General features: G+C 47.5%; 1 protein-coding gene across 1 annotated transcript in view; it reads left to right on the top strand.

Annotated features, from left to right (window-relative positions):
• AKT2 (AKT serine/threonine kinase 2) overlaps window positions 1–25,828 on the top strand; it is a 1,087,541-nt gene that overhangs the window by 245,040 nt on the left and 816,673 nt on the right. Inside the window, exon 3 of the mRNA XM_069644479.1 lies at window positions 390–518. Coding sequence (XP_069500580.1) covers window positions 390–518 — 129 coding nt within the window. The remainder of the gene's footprint in view (window positions 1–389; window positions 519–25,828) is intronic.

The raw sequence follows: 25,828 nt of genomic DNA, 5'->3' as shown, positions 1-25,828 counted from the left end.
GAGCACATACTGACTGGTAAAATTGAGAATTTATCTGGTCAAAGAAGCTGTGTGTAATGTGAGGGCTGCAGGTACAAAATGGCCATAAGAGACAGTGGCAATGCCAGGAGGGTAGACCTATTTTCTGCAAACATCTTGGAAGGTTGAATTACTGAATCAGTATCTTGAGTGTTTTGTCTCATTGTATGTCTTTCACCGCAATCTACTCTGGGATTTAATTTTTCATTCCTTCCATGAGCATGTGGCCTTCGATTCCCCCACTCTTGCATGATTAATTGGTACAAATTCTTCAAGCTGTGCTCTGGATTACAGAGTTGAAACATGAATGTGATTGCTGCCCTTTGTGAGTGCTTAGGTGTGTTCACATATATGTGCTTTCTTTGTTCTAGGAGAGTACATAAAGACCTGGAGACCACGGTACTTTCTCCTAAAAAGCGATGGTTCTTTCATTGGTTACAAGGAGAGACCTGAGACGTCGGATAACATATTACCGCCTCTAAATAACTTCTCTGTTGGAGGTAAGCAAAATAATGTCCAACTTCTTTTAGCAGTGCAGCTTGAAGGGACTATGAATGTGCTCCTTTGGCTTTGTGTGTGCTGGAGGAGATGGAAGGCCATGCAGAACATTACTCCAACTACCATTTTCTGTTTGTTTGAACTAAAGTAGAAGGCCTAGTTCTGGTTTTAACGTACTACACCACAAAATTAAGACTTCCCAGAACTCTTAAGCATTTCCCAAATTGACTAACTTGACATGAATACCCACACGGATGTAAAAAGAAAATGTGTAGTGAATATTTACATAAGGAATGTTTGCGTTTGAAATCTAGAAGTCCTATGAATATGCATTCCATGCCACAATATCCATTTGCATTTCCTAATGGTTTAAAACGCATTTCAATAATTACGCACTACGAAGCTGAGTAGCAAAGAGTAGCAGTCTTTCCATCTGCTCTTGGTTTGCAGTCTGTCCTTGCTTTTGACTGTTTTGGAGGCGGTCCCTGATTTTAAAAAGCCCAGCTGCCTGCGGAGTGGAGTAGCACAAGTAGCAGTCTTTGCAGACCGTGCAGGGCTACAGGACGTGCTCCACGCTCCGACCAGTGATCGCCTGCTTATCTAAGAGCTTGCCCTTCAGTGAAAAAGTTGCAGATCTTTAAAAAAAACGGATGCGACGGAAACAAGGTGAGACGCGGTGTTGGAAGTCCCTTATTCCAATAGACGGATCTTATCTTGTGGAGTGGGTCAGGAGTTTGTTGTTGCTTCGCCTGACTGCTCCCAGAGACAACTGTTGGCGTTGCATTACTATCAAACCATGCTATAGCAAGAAATTAAGGGGTCGTGACTGTGGGCTTAAGCCTTTGAGCGACCAACTGCAGATAGTTGCTGCTTCATTATTGGGAGCAACCAGAGTAACCAGAACGCAGTTTGTGGATTAGAGATTGGATTGGTGATTGCTGGCGATTGTGGGCCCTAGGCCTTTGAGCCGGCACCCAACCTTTAACCGGACTCCCTGTATCTGTTAGCACGTACTCTACAATATCCTTTTATGCTTCACCCGCTATAAATCTTTTGCGGCACAGGACGTCTAGCTTGAGAGATCCAATTGCAGCACAATTAGCGCAAGTAGTACAGCCTGTCCGAAACCAAATCAAACAAACCCCCATAGTACAATGAGTTCACGTACACAGAGTCAACTAAAGCTACAAGGTATGACTTCTGAAAGATAGATGTCAGAATCGGATCAGGACCAGAACTTGGGCCAGGTGGACAATCAGTTAAGGTAAGTAGTAGAACTATCCAGAATCCCTGGGAATAGTCTGAATCTGCAAAATGAAGCTAACCAAAACCAACTGGACTTAACCGACCGAGAAATGCTGCTAGCCGAGGAAGAAGTCTACAGCCCGTCCCGAGGGAGTGTCCTCATTGAATTCAAACTCGCACGGTGAGACTCACTGAATAGTGATATAAGAAGAAATGAGCCAAATACACCCCCCCTCTCAGAAGCAAATACACCTTCAATCTGAAATGCAAGCCGTCGATGCAGAGGTAGAAGTGCAAATCCTTAAAAATAATAAAGTAACCAAGTTATTCCAAACACTCGGATTCTGGAAGTGGAAGCGCATAAAGGGGTCGAGAGGAAATGATTGTCCACCTCCACTTTAGCCTTACAATTGTCAAACATGGCAGCCATCCAAGAAAATCTGCATCATCAAGCTCAAAGGGGCCTATACGGTCTGCTGCTATCACTGTCTAGCTGTTCTGAACTGCTGCAAAAGGAACTAGGCTCAAAAGAGATAGTAGCCCCCAAAACGTCAAAATCAACAGCTGGCAGCTTACACGACACAATGGAAATAGAAGACAAAGGGAAAGTAGTCACAAGGAGAGAATCTAACTGCCTGAAATCTACCAAGTGCAACTATCAAAATTCGCCTTCTAGAGGAGAGGGTCCTCAAAGGACCTTAACATCTCCCTCCTTTTGCTCATCAGATTCATCCCTGAATTAATCCGTCTTTTCTCCAAAAGTGACCCCACCCCAGATTCTGTGAAATGAACACCTGGTGGCAAACTTACAGGGGACCATAATGTCGGTGCTGTCCATCTCCATGGCCCTTTTCATGAAACTGTACGAAACATTGAATGACAACTATAAGTATCAAGCCACTCTGTTGGCCATGATGCATTCAAAAATGATCCACCTAGAGTCCTTCACTACGCCTGTTCAAGCAGGACTTGATATAGAAGCAGAAAAATCATTGCAATGGTAAAACAGCCTATGTGAGCTGGTGAGGGAGGGACTGGTTGACAAATCGACTCTCATGCAATTGATATTAGCATCCCAAAAATGGCTGCGGATCAGGTATATTTCTACGCAATCAAAAAACCATCAGCCCTGGGTCTCTGAAGTAGGGCAGGTGAAACGAAAACCAGAGCCTCATCCCTCGGGGAAGGTCCATCGAACACCAAAGTGATAGAAGTCTGTCAGGAAATTACACTAGGAAGGGTGGGGGAAAGATCTGGTGAAATTACCCTACAGGAAAAGATGGGCCTGTTGCCAAATTCACAATTGGAAGGGGGGGCACCTATAGATGAGGCATAAGATCACTTGGACGCCAATCGGACCCTTTGACCAGATTTACCTGAGACGCAACCCAGGAAAGAAAAAAAGGGTACCTTTTTTAAAGGAAAACATAATTTTTGACAAAGGTATTAAATCGTTTGATCAGAACAAATACCTGCATTCCAAGAGGGCCAAAAATAAGCCAGACCTGAAACCAACAAGATCAAATGCAGCCAAGAAATGTAGTTGAAATGTGAAAACCCCACCTCCGCTGCTAACAATGCACTCACCTCAAAGAAATGCAGCTAAATAGATTAAGCTGCCTGTGTGGGGAAAAAAAGGAATGGAAATAAATGGGGAAACTGAGAAAGACCAGTCAAGAAGAAAGCTCAATGACAGGTCTATTGAAATCGGAGGAATCTATCTTTAATTACTCAGAATATTCAACAGGAACCATTGTCGAAGGTGGTGAATCATTGGCAGAAGCTAGTGACACCAGAGTATATTGAATCATATTGTGCTTGAAGAATGGAATCTCGATTTGCAAGAGAACCCAATAAAAAACATGAGATAATAGTAGTGTATTTCTTATATAGTGCTACACACCCATAGGTCTCAGAGCGCTCAAATAACAGAAGACCTTATCCTACAGAGTGGTTCTCATTTTAATCGACCACGGAAGGATGAAAGGCTGAGTTGACCCTGCCGGGATTCGAACCTGCCACAGCAGGCTGCACACAGGTATTGGGGGCGAGCGATTGGCTCGCTTTGCTTTCTGGCCGGCATGAATGATTCTCTTACTATGGATGAAAAAAGGAAAATGCTGGACAGAAATCAGAGAAGAAAATCAACAAAGCTAAAGAAGCCCCCTAGAAAATCTGAAGAGGAGCTTGAGCATCGAATACCACTGAAGAGGGCAACCCACGAAGAAGCGTTGAAATCTATGTTGAGAACAAAGGATGAACTAATCTTAAACAGAAAAAATGAGGTGGCTGAAGCACTTTGACCGTTGGGATTTGACCTAAAAGAAGTAGATAATCCCCTATAGAAGTCGAGACCTGTCCTCTCACAGGGAAAAAAAACTCTGATAATAAAGAGGAGAAATCTGCAGAAGGTGGCTGACATAAAGCTACCAAAAGCTCCCCCTACACGAGACCAACAAAATGAAATGTTTGGGAGAACTGAACCAGAGGGCCTGGGAAGAGGGTCAGAAGCCCCTAACGAATACCTTTTCAGCTCTCTATGGAAAGAGCCAAGAGTAGTAAACCATCTGCAGGATGAGTCACCAGAGAGGGAGTCGATGCCAGATTGGACTTGGCTGCGGGGAGCACCTATCAAAGAGAACTGGGAATAGCGTGAGGAGACCCAAGAGGACCTGTGGTTGGGATCCTGGAATACACGGGGCTTTTGGCATCTCTTTGCAAGCAAAGAGTGCTTTAAAATCTTATGACATCTTATGCTTTCAGGAATTTTGGTTCAGAGAACGGCCCTTGTGTGATGGATTTAGAAGTATACTAAATCCTGCAGAAATGGGAACGAAGGTCAGAATCCATGCTGGATTGTTGACATTAATCAAGATGGGAAAAAGTATTTGATTATTGAAGCACCATAAACCTTCTCCCTAGATCCAAATGCTGATTCTAGAACTAGGAGAAAGTGGTGACGGGCTAAATAAGAGCTTACAAATATTTAATGTATACATGAACACAGCAAAAATCAAGGAATTGGCATTTGTGTTGCGCATCACTAGTTTGATTCTGTCCGGTGTGATAGGAACAATGTATATACCGTATTGTGTGAAGACATTAATATGAGCTGTCTGAGAAATGTATTTTCATGACATATTCTTTATCTTGATAGATAAAATTCCAGCTTGCTGGCCTTGGAAATTTTTTCATTAGAGAGCGCTGCGCGTCGAAGTCCCTCGAGCTGGTGTCCCTCGACAGCCTCCGTCTCGGCGCCAACATCATTGTGCTTATAAATAGACTCTCGCAACAGCCGTTGCTCAGTTCCATTTTTCCGCGCTTCGTGGGCCTCGGAATCGTGTTGCTCAGTTCTTTCTTCAAGAAGATCCAACTTATTCTTCGAAGATATTATCTTTATTCAATGGCTTCCTCATCCGAACCGTCGACCCCACAGTCCGACTTCAAAAAGTGTTGTGATTGTGGGAAGAAAATGTCGTTGACGGATCCTCACAGGATCGGTTTGTGGTGCCTGGGATCGGAGCATCACTGTTCGGAATCCGAGGACTGTATGTCCATGACGGCGAAAGCCAAGCCTTGAAGGAGCTTAATGGGAAGCTTGAAAGAGGTAAGACTCTTAAAACTTCTACTGCCTCGTAAGTTTCTTTGGGAGAGTCGAGACATTCATCTCCTCGCCATCACAGGAAACATTCCTGTTCAAGGTCTCGAAGTGGTTCCCATCACTCTTCGAGATCGAAACACTCTAAGAAGAGGCTTCGTAGATCTCCCTCTTCTTCGTCTTCTCCTGTTTCCCCGGAAAGGGTCAGCTGCCCCACGAAACAGTTCTCCAGCTAAGTGGGAGGAATTCTGTAAGAAAATCCTTAGCGTCTTCGAGAAAGCGGCCTCAACCTCCTCGAAGACTGCTAAAGGTGATACCCTGGGTGAAAGACCCGAAAAATCAAAACGCCGCGAGTCGTTGCACCCGGTGAAAGAAACTACCCGAGAGCATCATGAACCCTCAAGTAAAGGCAGTAAATCTGCGTCATCGATGCTGTCGTCGAAGGTTTCTTCGACGCCTTTGTCGAAGGTTCCGTCAACGCATAAATCGGTTGCATCGACACCATCTTCGACGCCGATAAATGGCAGACCTACAGCTGTCACTACATCTCAGACAGTAGGGGTGTCGAGGACCTCGACCATTACCTCAAGGATGCCGTCGACAACCTTGATGACTCAGAGTAGGATTCCGATCCTCTCGAGTACTTAGAGGCCTCTTCTAACTTTTTTGACACCCTTTTTGTGTTTGTCGAAGCCTTTGACTTCCACGTCGACAACTTTGATGTTTTCTCAACGGGTTACAACCGATTTGGCCCCCTCTGCTCTAGAAATGGGTTTTAAACCATACCCTAGGTCTGATTACTTTAGAGCTTTGTCCTCTATATATAAGAAAGGGGAGGATTCCGACCATGAGAGACCTTTTGGTTTACAAAGGACCACAACACCTATACCAGAGGAATTTATCTCTGAAGAGAACAGGTTAAAATATCTTCAAGACACTTTACATGAAGCAAGTGGTTTAGATACTTCTCCAGAAGTAGAGTCTGCTAAACCAGACCCTGGGGAGCATGCTGAGACCCCTTATAGGGTTCTGATGGCTAGAATAATAGAAATCATGTGGTGGTCTACACCTACACCTTCTTTTCAGAAGGATGGCCTTACTGACTTTTTAGTTAAAGGTCCACAGGATGATCCTGTTCCTTTTCATACTGCTCTACAAAGAAAGATCTCTGCTAATTGGGAAACCCCTGAAGTTATCCCTGCAGTTAACAAGAAACTATCTGCCAAATACAGGGTATCTGCTACAGATCCTGAATACTTGAGCAAACATCCAACTCCAGAGCGTTTGGTTGTACAAGCAGCAACTTCATCAAATAGTAGATCTGCATAACCTACTATTTCATAAGACAGGGACGATAAAAGGTTTGATGCTATGTCAAAAAAAGTATTTTCGGCATGTAGCATGGCGCTTAAATCTATTAACGCCACTTGCACGCTTGCAAGATTCAGCCATACACTTTGGGAGTGTGTTCCATCTGCGGCTGACTGTCTCCCGGAAGGAGAGGAAAGGGAAGCATTTTTACACATCAAAGTTGAGAAAGATGCAATGTGCGAGTCCCTTCAAACTGGCATTAATTCTGCTGAGCGTATCAGCAGGGCAATGGCGGCAAGTACCACAATCCGCAGATTTGCGTGGTTGCGGAAGTCTGGTTTTGCTCCAGATGTAGTTACAGTTACAAACATCTAAAGCAGCAGCCTAATCTCTTGGGGCTGCAATCCGACAGACTCCGAATCGCCCCTCAGGAATCTCCTGGAGGGGTAGGTCCTTTCGCTTTTAGGGGCCAGAAACAATTCACCCGTGGTGGACGGGGAAAAGGTACAAAAACCGCAGCAGCAGGTGCCGCTTTACCCTCGGCATCTGCGTCGGCCGCTTCTAAACCCCTCTGAGGTCTCCCCTCACAAGACAACAGTAGGGGGAAGGTTAACTCAACATCTGGCAGAATGGCAGGCTATTACGTCCGATGCTTGGGCATTGGAAACAGTTGCCCAAGGTTACTGCCTGCCCTTCCTACACACCCCTCAGTCATCCACCGGGGAACAACTCTTTGAAGTTTCCAGACCCGCTCCTTATGCAGGAGATTGTAGACCTGCTAGAGAAAGGTGCCATAGAACCGGTACCTGTAGCGGTAAGGAACAAGGGTTGGTATTCTCCCTACTTCCTAGTACCAAAGGAGGACGGAGGACTGAGACCCATCTTGGACTTGAAGGAATTGAACAAATTCCTCAGGAAAGACAAGGTCAAGATGGTAACCCTTTCTCAGATCCTCCAGGCCCTCCAGCTTCAGGACTGGTAGGTATCTCTGGACCTTCAGGATGCTTATTTCTATGTGCCAATCCATCTCAAACACAGGAAATACACGAGGTTCACAATTGGCAACTCTCACTATCAATTTAGAGTTCTGCCATTTGGGCTGACCTCCGCCCTGAGGGTCTTCACCAAGCTAATGTCTGTAGTGGCTGCAAGTCTGAGGGAAGGGATCCACGTCTACCCCTACCTAGACGATTGGTTGTTCAGAGCAATATCTTCGGAACAAGCTCAGATCCAGCTAGATTATGTCTGCCACTTCCTTCACAAGCTGGGCTTCTCCCTCAACTTAAAGAAGTCTCAGATACCATCACAGAGACTCCAGTTCATTGGAGCAGTCCTGGACACTTCCCTGGGGAAAGCCTCGCCACCAGAGGTGAGGGCTCAAGATATTCTACAGATGGTCACCAAGTTTCAACATGCCCAACGTCTACGTCGACTTTTTGAGGTTGCTAGGCCTCATCCTGCATCTTCCTAGTGTCAGAAGCTCGCCTGAGAATGAAATCCCTCCAGTGGGCACTAAGAACCCAATGGTCGCAATACTCAGGAAGAATGTCAGATCTCCTTCAGTGGTGGGCCTGTCAGGAGAACATCATGAAAGGAGAACACTTTTGGCAACCATGGCGGGAGATAACCGAAGTCATGGATGCCTCACTAACCGGGTGGGGAGCCCATGCCAATGACTTGACAATCAGCGGTCGTTGGTCTCCATCGGAGCCCAGACTACACATCAACCTATTGGAGCTGAGAGCAATCAGACTAGCGCTGAAGGCTTTTCTGCCATCTGTACAGGGGTGACGGACAACACAGTGCCCCTGCACTACCTCAACAGAAGAGTAGGTGTAGGATCACTGCCACTGTGCAGAGAGGCGATGCAGCTCTGGTTTTGGGCAATTCGGGAAGGAATCTCTCTACCGGCAGTTCACTTAGCCGGAGAGAAGAACTTGACAGTGGACGCTATGAGCAGACAGAGCACAGTCTCCCACGAGTGGGAGCTAGCTCAGGAAGTCCTTCAAGAGATCTTCGCCCTTTGGGGAACCCCTCAAGTGGATCTGTTCGCCACCAGTATCAACAGGAAGTGCGATCAGTTTTGTTCAAGGGAATTTCCCCAGCTCTAGGGGACGCGTTCATAGTAGACTGGGAGTTTCCACTTCTATACGCGTTTCCTCCAGTCCCTGTCGTTCCTCGGATGATCAGGAGGTTGAGAAGATTCTGGAAGACTATGATCCTAATTGCCCCGGATTGGGCCAGGAGAATGTGGTACCCTGACTTTCTGGACATGTCCATCTGCCCCCCCCCGATTTGTCTTCCGCAAAGAGAGGATCTTCTCTCGCAGAAGGGAGGTCGGGTTCTCCATCCAGACATCAGAACCCTCAACCTTCACGCTTGGTTTCTGAAAAGTTTGAGATACAAGGATTGGGACCTCCTGGATGACGTCATGGAGGTGTTGCTTTCAGCTAGAAGGCCAGCAACAAAGACTTTATACCGCTGCCGTTGGAACAGATTTTGCAGCTGGTGTAGAGAAAAGAATATCAAACCCTTTTCATGCAGTACACCAATGGTGTAATCCTTTTTGCTCTATTTGGTGAATTCAAGTCTTGAAGTTGGTACGATCAAGGACTACCTCGCAGCGCTGTCAATCTTTAAGTGCACTGCGGAGGAGCCATCATATTTCAAATTACTCCTAGTAATCCAATTTCTGAAAGGGTTAACTAATGTCTATCCCTCAAGGCCGTTCCAAGTTCCCTTGTGGGACTTAAATCTAGTCTTACATTTTCTGATGGGTACTCCTTTTGAACCACTCCATTCTTGTTCATTAAGATTTCTCACCCTCAAAACAATCTTCCTAGTGGCTCTAACATCTGCCAGAAGAGTGAGTGAATTACAAGCTCTATCTTGCAAAGCTCCTCATACAATTTTTCACAAGGACAAAGTTGTTTTACAAGTGAAGCCTAATTTCCTCCCAAAGGTGGTCTCTGAGTTCCACATCACTCAGAAAATAACCATACCTTCATTCTATCCTCCTTCCCATCCAGGGAAAGAGGAAGAGAGGCTACATAGGCTGGGTCCAAGGCGTGCCTTGAGTTTTTATATCAACAGACTTGCTAGAATAAGGCAAGCAGACCAACTGTTTGTAGGTTATGCAGGACACAAATTAGGATTGCCAATCACAAAACAGTCCATTTCAAGATGGATTATTTTAGCCATTCTAGAATGCTACAAATTGGCAGGGAAGCGCCTCCTCAACACCTTAGGGCTCATTCAACCAGGGGTATCGCAGCCTCTTTGGCTCTCCAAAGAGGGGTACCGGTTCGGGACATATGTGCAGCTGCCACATGGTCGTCCGCACATACCTTTACAAAATTCTATAGTCTGGATTCCTCCTCTAGCCAGGAGACCAGATTTGGCAAAGCTGTGTTACATTCTGTTCTTTCTTAAAGGGGAATATTGCAATTTTACTCCCACCTCCTCTTTCAAACCACTGCTATGGGAGTCTATCAAGATAAGGAATACGTCGGAGGACACAATCCCTTCGAAGAACAAGTTACTTCTTACCTTTAACGTTCTTTGGATGGGATGTTCCTCCGATGTATTCCTTATCGCCCCTCCCATCCATCCCCGCAGTAAAACTTCCCTTGTAGTTGCAGCTTACGCTCCTTCAAGGTCAATAACCAATTCATGCACAGCTAATTTCAAGCTTCAAAACGGAACTGAGCAACGGCCGCTGCGCGAGTCTGTTTATATGCGCAATGACGTCGGCTCCGAGACGGAGGCTGTCGAGGGACACCAGCTCGAGGGACGTCGACGCGCAGCGCTCTCTACTGAAAAAATTCCTGTGGCCAGCAAGCTGGATTGTAATCTATCAAGATAAGGAATACGTCGGAGGAACATTCCATCGAAAGAACGTTACAAGGTAAGAAGTAACTTGTTCGTCTGACTCGAGATCGGCTAAAAGTGCAGACTGTACAAAAGAATGAAGGGGCGAGTAGATGGCTTGCTGAGATGGAAGCAAGGAAGTTATACATACTGAATGGCCAGACAAAAGGTGACATTCCTGCCCGCTCCGCATGTTAATAGCTCTGGGAATATCATTGATTACTTTGTTGTCTCTCCTAATATCCAGCCGTAGGTGACTTCACTGGTCATCACCATAATGCCATCTACAGATCACTCTTTACTTACTCTATGAATAAAGAAAATGTCTCTAATAGGGAGTCAAAGTGCGAATGTAAATTTCTCAATCTCTCAGGGCAGAAATAGAGTGGTCATGGACATGCAGGAAGTCTTAGACCTTACTAAGCAGTGGTGCATATGCTGTTGTCACGGGTTGTGTTAGTCTGTTGTTGCAAAATGGTAAAGTGCATGCGGATTACTGTGCAGAGAAGTGGTTGTGTGAGTTTCTGTGTGGTAAGCATGAAGAAAAATATAATTTTAAGGTACGGTTGTAATGGTTTTGAAGTATGTCAATTTCTTACCAACTTGTCTTTGTTTCTGCGCTCAACCTCTGTGGTTATCCTGTGTGTTTGGTACTCTTCTTTGACTGCCTACTTTGCAGGCATGATGTAAAGTGGGAGCTCTATATTGTCTGGCCCTAGTGGTTTGTGTATCTAGCTCGTATCTCTCCTCTCCTGACATCTCTGACGTCTCTAAGAAGTCAACTTCACCTCCTGAGAGTTATTCTTGCTTTCCTCTCCTTCCCCCAGAAACCCACTGCCTCTAGAGCTCTGGTCCTCTCTGGGCCTCACTACTGTAACGGCCTCTTTTTAAATCTGCCCGTCTCGACTCCCCGTCCTCTTCAAGCCCATGGATTGTATGTCGCCAGCACTGAAATCCCTCCATTGGCTCCCAGTGGTTGCAAGGATCCAATTCAATACCCTTTGCATTGTCCACAAGGCTTTCTGGGGTCTGGGACCAAAATATCTCCAGCTTTCTCTTCGGAAGGATCTCCCTACTTGATCTCTGTGCTCTTCCACCTCCAACTCCTTGAGGGTCGAGGGAGGCATGTAAATCTAAGTAGATGCAAGACTATTATATCTATGTAACGGATGTCATATAGACCAACCTGCTTTCACATCCCCCCCCCCCAAGCCTTTTTAATTGACCATAATTTTGCACTATAGTTAAGTAGTTCCGTAGGAAACTCAAATTGAATTTCTAATGGCGCTTTTTATTACTTGCATGACAGATTTGGCTGATATTTTGCAAACAAAAGGTTTGTCAAATGCCCCCATAGACTGGAATTTTTGGGAAAGATTTGTTAAATGAAAAAGTTATTAAAGCAGAAACAAGCTGTTTTCGCCTACTCTCATTAATTTCCCCATAGAGAAAAAAGTCACATTTCTATACAATGTACAGCAAAAACTGCGGAACTAAATTGTACGAGGTACGAAACAAATTGGGCACAAAGCGTTGACTTGATTACAGGGAGAGGTCTGGGGTTATTTCATCTACTAGTTCAAATATTTGACGGAGAACGGGGTTCCCCCGCTCCCCAAATTATAGCCAGATCTCCCATTGTGCTTTGCAGCCTTGAGGCTTTTTAGGAATGGAACAAGCTGGTATTTTGTCTTTGTTGATGCAAGCTATAACCAGGATTATTTTGCGAAATAACCCAGATTAGCCAAAAAACAAAGTGAAAAAAATGCTATTTGGAGGAGGAAAAAGGATGAAACGGCCTCAGGCTAGTGGTGGGAGGAGGAAAGAGGACACCATGTGAAATTGCGGTTCGGGGCTTTGTGGGTGGAACTGTGGGCAAGTTCACAGCTCAAACGCTTTCTCATAACCAGGGTTATTTTTGCATAACTGTAGTAGAAAACAGGATCTGGAATGAAAGTGCGTCACGTGAATAACAGTACATTACTATTATCAGGGATATACGAACAGTGGTTATGAGAATATTTTGGCTTTTTTTAAAAAAAAGCCATTAATACAAAAAATGTTTTGAATATTTACAGCTACAGTGGGGTAAGGGTAATGTGTGTGGCTGAAGACTATAAGGAACCAAATGATACTAAATAGAAAGGGCATGGCCAAAGGTCGTGGCCACTGTCCATGACCAAAGACCATGGCTAGTGGGCCCCAACGAAACCTATAAGGGAAACATCTGAAGGGACCACAGCTGTAGCCACTGTACCCAAAAGAAACCTAGTTGGGTGGCCACAGCTATTGGGCCCATTTAGGAAACATATTGGAGCAATATGTAGTGGCGCCGTAGGCACAGGCCATGGCTAGTGGGATTGGAAGAAAGCTATTCTGGCAACATGTGAAGGGACCACGGCCGAAGGCTTCGGCCAACGGTCATGGGCGAAAGCCATGGCTAGTGAGCGGGAAAGAAAGGTATTCTTTTAAAAATAAGGTGGGCAGGAATAAAGTCATAAAAAACATAACCCGCTTGAAATTCTCTGAAAAACCTTAGTTACGGTGCAGTTAAGTTGCTCCGATTTAACGCAACAAAATCCTTGAAATTAAGCTAGTAACTGTTCCCGTTGCAAAACCCACACACAAACGACATACAAAATGGCATTATGGGGGACATCAACAGGAACGTACCAAGTCAAGCTGGCCGTGACTTCCCTGTTGAGTTTCCAGGGTTTTGCTGCGTTAAATCTGCACAACTTAACTGCACCTTCACTTTTTCAGTGAATAGATGTGTATATGAAAAAGGAGTTTGTAGACTGGTATTTCGATGAAAAAAATGGTTTGCTGTAAAATGCATTGTCATTCGATGGAATGACTGGATACCGGACAAGGCCTACTGCAGCTGAGATCACTGGATTCCAGGAACCTGCTAACTTGAGATGACAGAACCCTGCAAGTGCTCCCGACAAACCTTCCTGATTGGGAAGTGCAGCAAAAGGGACTTGCCCCTAAAGACCAGAATGGAGTCCACCAGCATCCAGAAATCCAGAAACCGCACTAGGCCCTGTTTTACAGCTTTGATCCATTTTCGAGCCGGCTCGGCCATCTCAGGGTGGTCTGAGCTGCTGAAAGAATCCAGAGCTGCCTTTGACACTTCTTGCTTTTTGATTTGCTGTTGAGGCACTGACTGGTACCATTACCCGTCTGTGATCCAGGAGATTCGACCAAGTTGAGATGCTTACTACCAATCGCCTGCATGTTTACTTCACCCGATTCGAGCCAAAACTGGACTGCAGTACTGTCTCAAAGCGACTGGACTCTCGATGCCCACAATATATTGGGAACTACAGAGACAAAATCTCTGGAAGCCGACTCGACCCAAATTAAGCAACAAGAAGGCATGCTTGATGTTGCTGAGCCCCAAGAACAAAACAAGCATTACGTTTTTGAAGTAGCCCTTAGGGGGCCTTAGTGATTAGTCAGATCCCAATCTTTCGCTACTTCTTTAACTTCTGGTTGCGCTTCTATCAACTTATTTCTAGGAGTGTAATAGAACTATGGGCCTGGTACCATTAACCCAAGTTAATCCTAATGTGTAGCTACCTCTGAACTGAATGATCAAAGTATTCATAACATTTTCTCCCCCAAGTGCTGAACTTAATGTATATGGCGCATCTGTATCATTTTTATTACTAGCTACTAAGGTGTTCACTATTGTGACTGTTTTCTGTGGGTCATTGTGGGTTCTAAGAAATTAATACTGTTTCCATAGAATGGCCATTTTGTTGAATAAAATTTGATGTATCCATCGAAATGTAAAGTTATGATTAGGGGTTAGATTAGGGTTAGGGTTGGGGTTGGGGCTAGGGTTAGCTTAGGGTTACATTAGGGCTAGGGTTAGCTGAAGTGTTACATTAGGGTTGGGGCTAGAGTTATTTTAGGGTTATGTTAGGGTTAGGGTTGGGACTAGGGTTAGATTATGGGTTTCATTAGGGCTGGGGGCTAGGGTTAGATTAAGGGTTACATTAGGGTTAGGGTTGGAGGTAGGGTTACATTAGGGTTAGGGTTAGGTTTAGGGTTGGGGGGGCTGTTGGGGGAACCCCTACCCCCAATACTTAAAAACATTACAAGGAACTGGCCAGTACTGAAATTTCAGCACTGGACAGCGCCATGTAACGTTCCAAAAAAAAGCATGGAAATGTTACTTTTTACATGTAAAAGTGCATTGCATTGAAAACCAGTCCATGTATATTGTCGATGGACTGGTTTAGATGGAATTGCACTTTTACGTGTAAAATATAGGTTGTCGATGGTTTGGCAGACAATGGTTTGTATTAGATGCTTTAGTATGTCGACGGTTTATTTTCAATGCTATCACTATAAACCGCCTTGTCCAGCCATCGGATCCCACCAAACGTTCCTCTGTAAAGAATGAGGGGAGAACCTTGCTGTTTTCCTGGGGGTCTGTCTTCACCACTGTAGAGGATGATTTTAGAGCAGATTTTGCCCCCAATGAAGTTCCAGATGTAATCCTTCTCCTTCAAGTGCCCAAAGATTATCCAACATGGGTGGTGGTTCTGCCCCTGAAATAGGCAGTATTCTACAACAGATTTGTTCCCTTATAGCTTTCTGTAAGGTGTTCAGTCCTGGCAGCTGGTTCAGAATCTTCTGTTTGTTAATGTTATACCCATAGTGATTTTTCCACAGTAAGTGGGAAAAGCGGTTTACCTGACGTTTGGGAGCCATGGTCAAATCAAAGAAGGAAAGTTCCTTCTGTGAACCTATGAATCTTTCCTGGCTACTCTGACTATGACCCCTTCTCCTGTCTGCCAAGATGAGTGTCTGTTAATTGCCCCACTGGTGGGTATTCCTTTGACCTGGCTGAGCCTGTACTTAGGAGCACTGAACCTCTCCCTACCCCTTGGGGTATTTCTTGTTATCCTATGAGGTGACCATCCTTTCCAAGGTAAGACTAAGGCTTTTGCTGGGGCGGAACCCAATGGTGCATTTGTCTAAGCAGATTATCGTAATATTTTGTATATGGCAAGTATATGTCATTTGATAGTAGTATGTGGTAATTGCACTGTCAGTGTTTTTTATTTTTATTACAATAGCTGATAGTGACAAGGATCTGGGCATTTGCTGATGATTGCCTGACAATGAGGTGAGTAACTGAATCCTTCATGACATTCTGCAGCAAAAGGGGCAGTGGCTTGTGGTGTGGGTGTAAGGGAGAAGGCCTGGCTGCTAAATGAAAATCCCAGATCATTGGGGAGACACCTGCCAGTTTGAACTAATTATTCTTTGTGATGGGATTAGTTCCTAAGCAGTTGTTGATGCGAACATTTTTCAATAATACTAATAAAGGGGCATTTTGTGGTAATGCGACAAGTACTGGGATATTTGATAGCATTCCCTGGCATATGATCGACTTCCTGGAATTTCATGTTGATAGCTGTGCATTGCATTTGGAAACTAGTCCACGTCTGATGTGGGCACTTGGACATTTCATGAAAAAGTATCATATGATACAAATGCCACCTGATCTGAATTCTTGTATGGTGTGAGCACCTGGGCATATCATGGAAGTTTTCGCTACAAAAGCAACAGCTGTTATCTATATGAATGATTGTTCTACTTGATATCGTTCTCTATATGAATTCATCCCTTTCACTCCGCATATGCCACGTATCTTTAAGACATGTTAGATTCATAACATTATTAGATATTTAGTTTAAGGGCTGCACATCCAGTACTGTAAAAGCTTTCTGTGCCCTAAATGCATTACTTATGTGTAGCAATAAAGCTGTTTTAGACACCACTTGCAGCTTTGTAAAGTAGGTGGCGGGAGGCAGTATGCTGTTTATAACCAACTTTTATTCAAACCTGCACCACTCTGGTTTTGTACATGAGGCAAACAAAACAGAAGTAGCAGAGCCGGCATTGTCAGCGGTCTGTCTCCCTTCCGGCTTGGATTCCGAGAATAAGTCAATGTTCAGTTATGTTTCCTAACCGGGACCCGGATGGTTCCCCGGTAGCACGAAAAGAAAACTACAAAAGGAAAGGTTTCTTCAATGTCACAGGTGCTGGCTTCAACCTTTCAGCCAGGTGCCCCGCTCGGTAGTCCCAAAAAGAAATGCACTGTCTTCAGTATACGGTTAATGGCTTCAGCCTTTCATCCAGGGACCCATGCTGCAGTTTCCACAGGAGAGCAATCATCTTCGTAGAAACCTGAACCCGGCTTTCCCTCAGCTGGGTGTGTCTAGGTGGCCTCTTAGGCCCATCAACACCCATGGCAAAACCGGATCCCATCCCAAACCGGTAGGACCTGTGCCTCTTATCATTTGTTTGATTGTTTTATTATATCTTTCCACAAGCCCATCAGTCTGTGGGTGGTATACTGAGGTTTTAAATGTGTAATTCCGAGTTTTACATACATACTTCTCTCATTACCACAGACATAAAATTGCTCCCTTGGTCCGTAACGATCTCCTGTGGAATTCCCACCCTGGCAAAGTAGGGCAAGAGTACATCACATACTTGTTGACCTGAGATTCCTCTTATAGAGAAAGCGTCTGGGTGCCTGGTGGCATAGTCCACTACCACTAAGAAGAACCGGCATCCTCGACTATTTGGCTCCAGTGGTCCCAAAATGTCCAGTCCTATGCTCTGAAATGGCTCCCTGATCAGGGGCTTTCTTTGTAGGGGTACTCATGCTGGTATATGGGAGCTCATGTTTTGGCATATATCACATTCTTGGCAATATTTGGTTACCTCAGCATATACTCCGGGCCAGTAGAAACTTTGTAACAATCTTTTCAATGTCATGTTTTCAGCTAGATGTCCCCCTGTCGTGTGATCATGTGCCAGCTTGATTAAGTCCTTCCTGTAGGACTGGGGTACCAACAATTGCTCCTTCTCTTGGTCATCGTGGCCTTGCCTTACTCTATATAATAAGCCTTGTTTTTCCTTGAACCTAGGAGTGGTTGCTGCTGTACCGCTTGTCTCTAGGGCTTGTTCTCCAGCTCTTTTTAGGGTAGCCTTGGTCGCTCACATGGGGCTGTATGGCTGTCTGTCTGCTACCGCTGTCCATCATGGCTTGCGTAGGATGGCCGCTCACTGTGACCGCTTTCGCATAAGGCAATCGTTTTCTACGAAATGTTACGCTCACCTGGCTCCCACAGAGGCGTCGATCGGAACTGGACAGCTGCGGTCTCCACCAATGTGACGCGTAGGGCCGAGATGACGGACTGGACTGGCCCACCTAGCTTCATTTGCTTGGCCCGTAGGAATATTCTTCTGCAAATGGAGAAAGGGAATTAACCACCCGTGGAGTTGAGCATAAATCCCCCCACCCCCACTGTTTTCCCCACAGATCACCTTTGATGTCCCCTCTTATAGTCTCACCTCATGGTTTGAAAAGATGAGCTCTCCATCCTGCATTGAGCGCAGGGGCGCGTTGATAACCAGTTGCTTCACTGGCTCGAAGGAATTGGTGAGTTCCAGAACAATATTGACTCTGAGATTCCCAGCAAGACGCCGTAAGTATAAAGTTCGTAAGAGTTCAAATGCCTGACTTTCACTCTTGTCCGATTCCTTGCAGGTTTCAGCTTGACCCTAATGAAGAGTTCCATCGTGGCAACCGGTAGTATTCTGGTAAGGATTTGTATTTTCCAACACAGTTCGATAAAATTATGTCAATATGTAACCTGTTGCTTTCTCCCTTATTCAGGCGCTGAGAGAAAGGATGAAGTCTCGGGGAATAATACCTCCGGCGGTAAAATCAGGTAAGTCTATTGGGGTGAGGAGGGTTCCCCTTGTTAGTCCCTTTGGTTCACCTTGCTGTCCTTTTGTTTCCCCTTAGGGGCCGGGGTTCGGCAAAGATGCAGTGGAAGCTGCGCCAACCCGTGAAGAGGAATAGTACCCCGGTGGTAAAATCAGGAAAGTCTATGAGGGGGTAACTAATATTCCTCTGTGTATTCCCTTGGCTCACCTTGCTGTTCTGGTCTTCTCCTTAGGTGCCGGAGTGCGGCGGAACATGCAGGAGGATGCGGTGGAATGTGAAGATGCTGCGAAGGCTGGTGAGTTCAGCGCGGCGCTGCAGCAGGCGAGGCGACGCGCATAAAATAACTTTTCTTCCAGCTCAAAGGCGCGATGGATCGGGAATTCAGGTAAGGATCAAAGGTATTGCTTTTGTTCTAACCTTTTCTCCTTCTTTCTCCTTTTTCTAGGAGCTCCAAACTCGAGCCGGGCGTGGCGGAAGGCTGGATGCAGACTTGCAGGCACGGTGAACATTACGCTGCTGGATGCAGAATAACGCGAAGCGTGTGCTGCTCTTCGGGCGTGGTTTAAATAGCCTCCAAAGTAGTCCCAGGTAAGTATTCCTCCCCAGCCCCACCCAAGTAAAAAATAGTCCCAAGTAAAGTAGTCCCTTCCAAGCCTCTTTTGGCTTGGAGCTCTTGCAGCATGGTCTGCATCAGGTAAGTTTTAATCTATGAGCCTGGCGCCTATGGCGCCAGGACTGACACTCCATATGAGCCTGGCGCCGTAGGCGCCAGGACTGGGCCCAAATAGCCCCTAGCAGGGGTTGTTGGGCTTGCTTAGGATAACTTGATGCCCGCTTCTGGGGTTGCTGGACTTGGTCTGGGTCCCCGGGGGTAGGCATCATGACACGAAACTCTTGCGTTTGGATGCTCCCGATTTCCATTGGTTCCGGTTTCGTCTTCCTGAAACAGAACCTTGCGATGTGGCCCCATTCCTCACACTCAAAACATTGAGGTGCCTGTCCTTTAGGTAAGCTGGCTCCATTAGCGGGCCTTGGTGTCGCTCTGTTCCGTGTTTCTGGGGTTGAAACCCTGTAGGTGCCACTGCGCATAGTTCGGGTTTCATGTCTCGGTCTCACTGGGGTAGCCGTGAAGGTTCGGGGGGTCCCAGCCTTTTGGTATGCTGTCCCCACATCTATTGCTTCGGGCAGGTACAGATGGTGATACTGTCTAAACCATCTTTGTATTGGGCTGGATAAAGCTTCAATGAACTGCTCCAGCATTACTTTATCTTTAATCTGTCCTATCGTGGCAGTGCTGGTCTGCAGCAATTTTTCTGCCAAATCTTGAACGCAGTAAAAACAATTGCCTTGGAATTTCGTCTGGTTTAATAGGGGTTTCTCGAAACTTGAGTCAATATGATTCCTCATCCATGCCCAGTCTTTCCAAAACCGTTTCTTTATTTCAGTATACGGGGTGTCCCCTGAGGGGTTTGCAGCTTGATGGGCCCCCTGCATTACCCCCATGAGTAGGGGTGCGAGATAGAAAGCCCATCTTTCCTGTGGCCATTGGGCTGCTCTAGCTATCCTTTCAAAACTAACAAAGAAGAAGCTGGGGTCATCTCCCACCTGGAAGTTTTGTAGCACAGTGGGCGGAATGGCTGGGTGAGCCCGAGTTGTAGCCACTGCTTCCCCCAATATTCTCAGGGCTTCCCCTTCCATGCTTTTGTGCAGCACTTTGTACTTGCAGGGCTTGCCAGTCTGCCTGTGCCTGATGCCCTTGGACTTGCAAAAGTTGCTGCAGCTGCTGCTGCCCCTCAGCGGGCTCTTTCACCACAGCGTCCATCTCGTATTGTCCGGCGTTTCTCTGGATCACACCTCTGCCACCGATGTAAAGTAGGTGATGGGAGGCGGTATACGGTTTATAACAAACTTTTATTCAAACGTGCACCACTCTGGTTTTGTACATAAGGCAAACAAAACAACAAAAGTAGTAGATCCGGCCTTGTCGGCTGTCTGTATCCCTCCCGGCTTGGATTCCGAGAATAAGTCAACGTTAAGTTTGGTTTCCTAACTGGGACCCGGTTGGTTCTCCCGGTAACACGAAAAGAAAATAACAAAAAGAAAGTTTTCTTTAATTTCACGGGGCGCTGGCTTCAACCTTTCAGCCAGGTGCACCGCTCGGTAATCACAAAAAGAAATGCACTGTCTTCAGCCGGGGACATGTGCTGCAGTTTCCACAGGAGAGACCTAATCTTCGTAGACACGTGAACCCGGCTTTCCCTCCTCAGCTGGGCGTGTGTTTAGGTGGTCACAAGGGGTACGGAGCCCCTTTGTTCCTGCTGCTGCGGTTCTTAATGTGCCCAATGGAAATCTCTCGGGATCTCACTCCATTCCTCCTAGATTTGGGGCAAGATCTATTGCGGGAAAGAGAGAGGGCTTGAGTCTCTGAGTTCAGGTTTTAACCTATCCTCCGCACCTCCCTTCCAATTAGCGTTCTCCCGTCCCTTTAATGAGGCTGTTATCACCAACTCCTCTTACTCCTACGTCCCGTCCCCTTTCCTCCATACTTATGGGACATCTCTCCGTCCTGTGGGACGGGACCGGAGAACTTTGTAAAAAGCATCCAAAAAATGTTTCCAAAATTTGTCCTTCCTCTCTTTCTTGTGCAGGGCCCGGCATCAGTCCTTTTCTCCGCTCGTTCGGGACTGGACGCACTTGCATCCTCTGAAGATGTTCTTCCCTTTCTTCCTCTCTGGCTCTCGCTAGCGATCGTTTACTAGTCTATGTTGTTCAAACTAGACTTTCCATATTGTTCATCGTGTCACCGTCGTTTTGTGAGGGCGGATCCCCATCCGCTTTGCTTAGAGTGTTTGGGTCCGGATCACCATTGGGACTCCTGTTTTTACTGCGACTCCCTTTCGGTCCGGGCACTTCAACGTCGGTTGGAGCGGTGGGAGGAGGTGTTCCGGCGAACTTCTCCTTCACATTTTCAGGCGCTCATCGACGAGAAGAAAAAACACCAGGTAAGTTCTTTACTTTTCAGAGGATCCCGGCCGGGGGATAACTTTCCGGGTTCCTCTCGGGCCGGGAGGGGCGTTGATCGCTCTGTCACCTGGGATCGCCCTGAGGTGCCCGTTGGGCCTAATAATTCTACCAGAGTTTTCTCCGAGAGTCTCCGTAAGGGGCCTGTGGATACCGGAGTACGCTCCAAGGCACCTCCTGTGGGGGCTGTTTGTAGACCCAGTTCTACTGAGTCGTGGGGTACCAGACCTCGCTCTGAGGCCTCTCTGTTGGCTTCCCTCAAAAATAAGACCGGGGTGTGCCCTGAGGCCTTGGGTGGGCTTGTCGTTACCGAACGGATGTTCGAGGCCCGAGTAAATAAGGCTGTTAGCGGACCTGGGTCCGAGGTCCCTCGTTCAGAGGCTAAAGCTACCAACAGTTCTGAGAGGCCGGACAAGGCCTTGTCGGTGAAAGCGGTTTCTCACTTTTCCCGCTCCTGCGGTGATACCAGACCTGTTGAGGGGGCAAAGAAGCAAAGTTCTTCTTTTACCGGCAGTGCCGAGGTCCTTCCTTCGAAGGCTGAGTTGGCAGTTGGTATGCCATAAAAACATTCCAGGCCTCACAGTACCGGCTCTGCCGAGGTTCCTTATGTTAAGGCTAAAGTTGAGACCCCTGATCCATCGACTGGGACCCCTGCCTCACCTCCTCACGTGCTGCAGTTCCCCTCAGATGCGGACAAAATGGCGCCCGTCCCGCCACGACTGCGATGACCATTTTAGGTGCTAACCCTACAACTACGCCATCGGCCTCAGGAATAGGGTTTGGTCCCTTGGGTGAACATAGAGTCCGTTGTGCGCATCCTTATCGGCCAGTTTACGATTGGAACACCCGGATGCCTCTTCAGCACAATGTTTCGGTGCCTGCGGGGTCGGCACCTTTGATTTTATGTGGATACGTCGGTGGAGAAGCCTATGTGGCACCCTGCCCCGTTACGTCCCTGGATTTCTCAACACCTCATGAGGCCTCCTCAGGTTCCAAAACCGTCCCCAGAGGACGCCTTTTTCAGTAAATTTCAAACGCTTATGCGTACCGACCCCATGAGGGAATATTTCAAAGGGCTTTTCAGGGAGATATGTCCACCTGCACCTCCGGCTCCACCCGTTCCTCCGGTGGTTCCGCAGGCGCCTCCCTTGCCTACGGTGCCTTCCCCGACTCTTCCGCCTTTGCCTCCGTTGTCCCCAGTGGACAAGGCAGCGCCTGCCACGGCTCAGCAGGATCCTGACCTGTCAGATGACGGCCAAGGCGATCAGGACAACAAGGACCTTCCACGTTCTATTAGAGCTTTTCATGACCGGGTACTGGACATGACGAGTTTCTTAGATGTTCTGGTGCCCGAGGCACCCGCTCCGCAGGAGGGTGTGCTTTCTGGGGCGTTTACCCTGTCTTCCTTGGAGCGTACCGGCCTGTTCCTGCAGAAGGATGTTCTGGCCGAGGTCCGCAGAGTCTGGGAAAAGCCACACTCCGGACTTTTTGTCCATAAGAAAATTGATGCGAGATACACGCTGCATTCTTCAGAAGAGGTGGCCCTGTCGTCTTGTCCGCCTCCCTCCTCCACAGTGGTGGCTGCGGCCACTTTGCAGTCCAGGCGTGCAGCATCCTCGTCCACGACGGCTACTCAGGTTCTGGGAAAGGAGGACAAGCTCCTAGACTGCCTCGGGAGGAAAATCTTCGCCAACTCGGCCTTGCAGCTCAGGCAGGCCAACGCTGAATTGATTTTAGTGGGAGCTAACATGCGGATGTGGAAAGGTCTATTGGAGTTTGACGAGTTTATCCCGGTCGAGAAGCTAGAAGACTTCAAAGTTGGCCTTTCCGATGCAAGGGTCTTGGCCCAGGAACTCCTGGAGGCTGCGGCTCATCACGTAGACACCTCGGCTCGGGGCCTTATGCTGGGGGTTGATACTTCACGGGAGGCGTGGCTGCATGCCACTACATTTTCAAAAGAAGTGCAGGACAAGGTGTTGGACCTTCTGTTCGATGGTAAGAAGCTCATTCATTCTACAACAGATGTAGAGCTCACCAAGACGAAGGATAGCACTCAGACAGCGAAGTCATTGTCTGTCCTGGTTAAGGCTCCTTTCAAAACCCAGAGACTGTTGTCACAAAGTCGACCTTCCTCTGGCTTTAGGGGCTTCCTCGACTGCAAATCTCGCAGAGTGGATACCCCTGCGGGGAATAACCACTGTAGGCAACAACGGACGCGGTTTTTCTCCCGCTTTTCAGCCTCCTCTTCGGGTTCAGGTGGCACCGCCACCGATAAACCTACTAAATGAGGGTTTTCCGCGCTCGCACGAGACCCCGGTGGGAGGACGCATATCGTCTCATGGGGAGGCGTGGCAGACCATCACAGAAGACAGATGGGTCTAGTCAGTCGCTTGGGCGGGCTTCCGCTTACCTCTACCCCCTACCCCACCCCTCAACCCTCCTTTTCAGCTGTTGGGCTCGCCCTTGCTCGAAGCCGCAGTTCAGAAACTTCTGGACCTGAGAGCTGTGGAACCCGTTTCCCTCGGGGAGCGAGGGGAGGGCTTCTATTCCTGGCTGTTTACGGTGCCCAAACCCAACCAGACTGGCCTGCGCACCATCCTAGACCTTTCCCAGTTCAATCTTTTCCTACCCCAAGAGAAATTCAAGATGATCACGCCCAGCCAGATACGCTCCTCCTTGCAGATGGGCGATTGGCTCAGCGTTGTGGATCTTCAGGATGCATATATGCATATCCTGATTTGGAATCCACACAGGAGATATCTCTGCTTATCTTTGTGAGAGGAGCACTTCCAGTTATGAGTGCTTCCTTTGGCCTCAGCTCCGCGCTGCGTGTCTTTACGAAGATGATGTCGGTGATTGTCGGTGATTGCTTCCTCTCCAGGGTATTCATGTGTGTATCCATATTTGGACGACTGGCTCTTATGCAGCCCTTGTCCGCGGGCAATTTCCAGTCTCTCCTTCAGCTCCTGTTCCATCTTGGGCTGTCAGTGAACTGGCGGAAATCTTCCATGACGGTCTCGCAGGACCTGATTTTCCTGGGATTTTGCTGGAACACAATCGACAGCAGAGTGTACCTGACCAGGTACAGAATGGCAGATCTGTTAGCCACGTGTCAGATGTTTGCGCAGTCGGAGAGCATGTTGGCCTGGTAGTTCCAGAGGCTTCTGGGCCTCATGGCCTCATGTGCTGGCTCTTCCTCTTTCTGGTCTCAAGATGAGACGGACTCAGATGGCTCTTCGGAGTTCCTGGCATTAGGCTGTGGACCCGGATTCCAAGCGGATAATGATTCCGGATTCCATGAGAGTAGACCTGGATTGGTGGTCATCTCTCACCAACCTGTCGGGGGGCGCGGGGTTTCAGGACCCTTCCCCTATGGTGACGATCACGACGGACTCCTCCCTTCTGGGTTGGGGCGCGACGTTAGATCTTATTCAGGTCTCAGACCTCTAGTCGCCTCAGGAAAAGCTCCTGCACATAAATCATTTGGAGCTTCTGGCGATCTTTCTGGCGCTCAAGGCGTTCAGACCGCTCATTGCCAACAAGGTGCTCCGCATACGCACGGACAATGTGGTGTCAATATATTACATCGAACAAGCAAGGGGAAACAAAGTCTCCCGCCCACCCCCCCACCCCCGTGGACCTGTCTATCCAGATATGGGAGTGGGCCGTGCTTCATGGTGTCTTGCTGCTTGCAGTACACATCCCAGGCCAGCTGAATGTTACAGCGGATGCCCTCAGCCAGCGGACAGTGGTCAGCTACGAGTGGGAGTTGAAGGCGGAGGTCCTCTCATAGATTTTCTCGCGTTGGGGCACACTGGAGGTGGACCTCTTCGCTACGGCGGTAAACAAGAAGCTTCCTCAGTATGCCTCCAGAGGGGGCCCTGGGAGCCTCCTCTCTGGGGGATGCTCTCGAGATTCCATGGCACAACAGGAGAGTTTACGCCTTCCCGCCTCTGCCTCTAGTCCATCGGGCAATTTGGAAGCTGAAGAACTCTGTGAACTGTTCGCTTCTACTCATAGCCCCATGGTGACCAGCCAGGTTTTGGTTCTCAGAACTTCAACACCGGTCAGTGTTTCCGCCGATCAGGTTACCAGTAACCCCCGATCTTCTTCATCAAGGGGAACATCAGATGTGGCACCCCTCCCCACAATCGCTCAGCTTGGCGGCATGGTGCCTGAGTTCAAGTCTTTAGAGCATCTTAACTTGTCTACGGATAACATGCGTATTATCCAGGCAGCCAGGAAACCCTCTACCAGATCCCAATACAGGAGTAAATGGCTCAGGTTCCGTCACTGGTGTTTGGAGAAGCAATTGGATCCAAGGGTGGCTACGATTGACACGGTACTGTCCTTCGTGTCCTCCCTAGCAGAGTCGGGTGTTCACGTTCTGTCATGCAGAACTTACCAGGTTTCCGCTTATCTTTCTACAGACCAATGTTCTTATTCTCTGAGTATGTCATGATGCCTACCCCCGGGCATCCGGATCACGCCCATCAGCC

This window comes from Ambystoma mexicanum, chromosome 2p (genome assembly GCF_040938575.1).
Source record: "Ambystoma mexicanum isolate Mex_15411 chromosome 2p, UKY_AmexF1_1, whole genome shotgun sequence".
NCBI classification, from domain to species: Eukaryota; Metazoa; Chordata; class Amphibia; order Caudata; family Ambystomatidae; genus Ambystoma; species Ambystoma mexicanum.
This window is presented reverse-complemented; position numbering and strand designations above follow the sequence as displayed.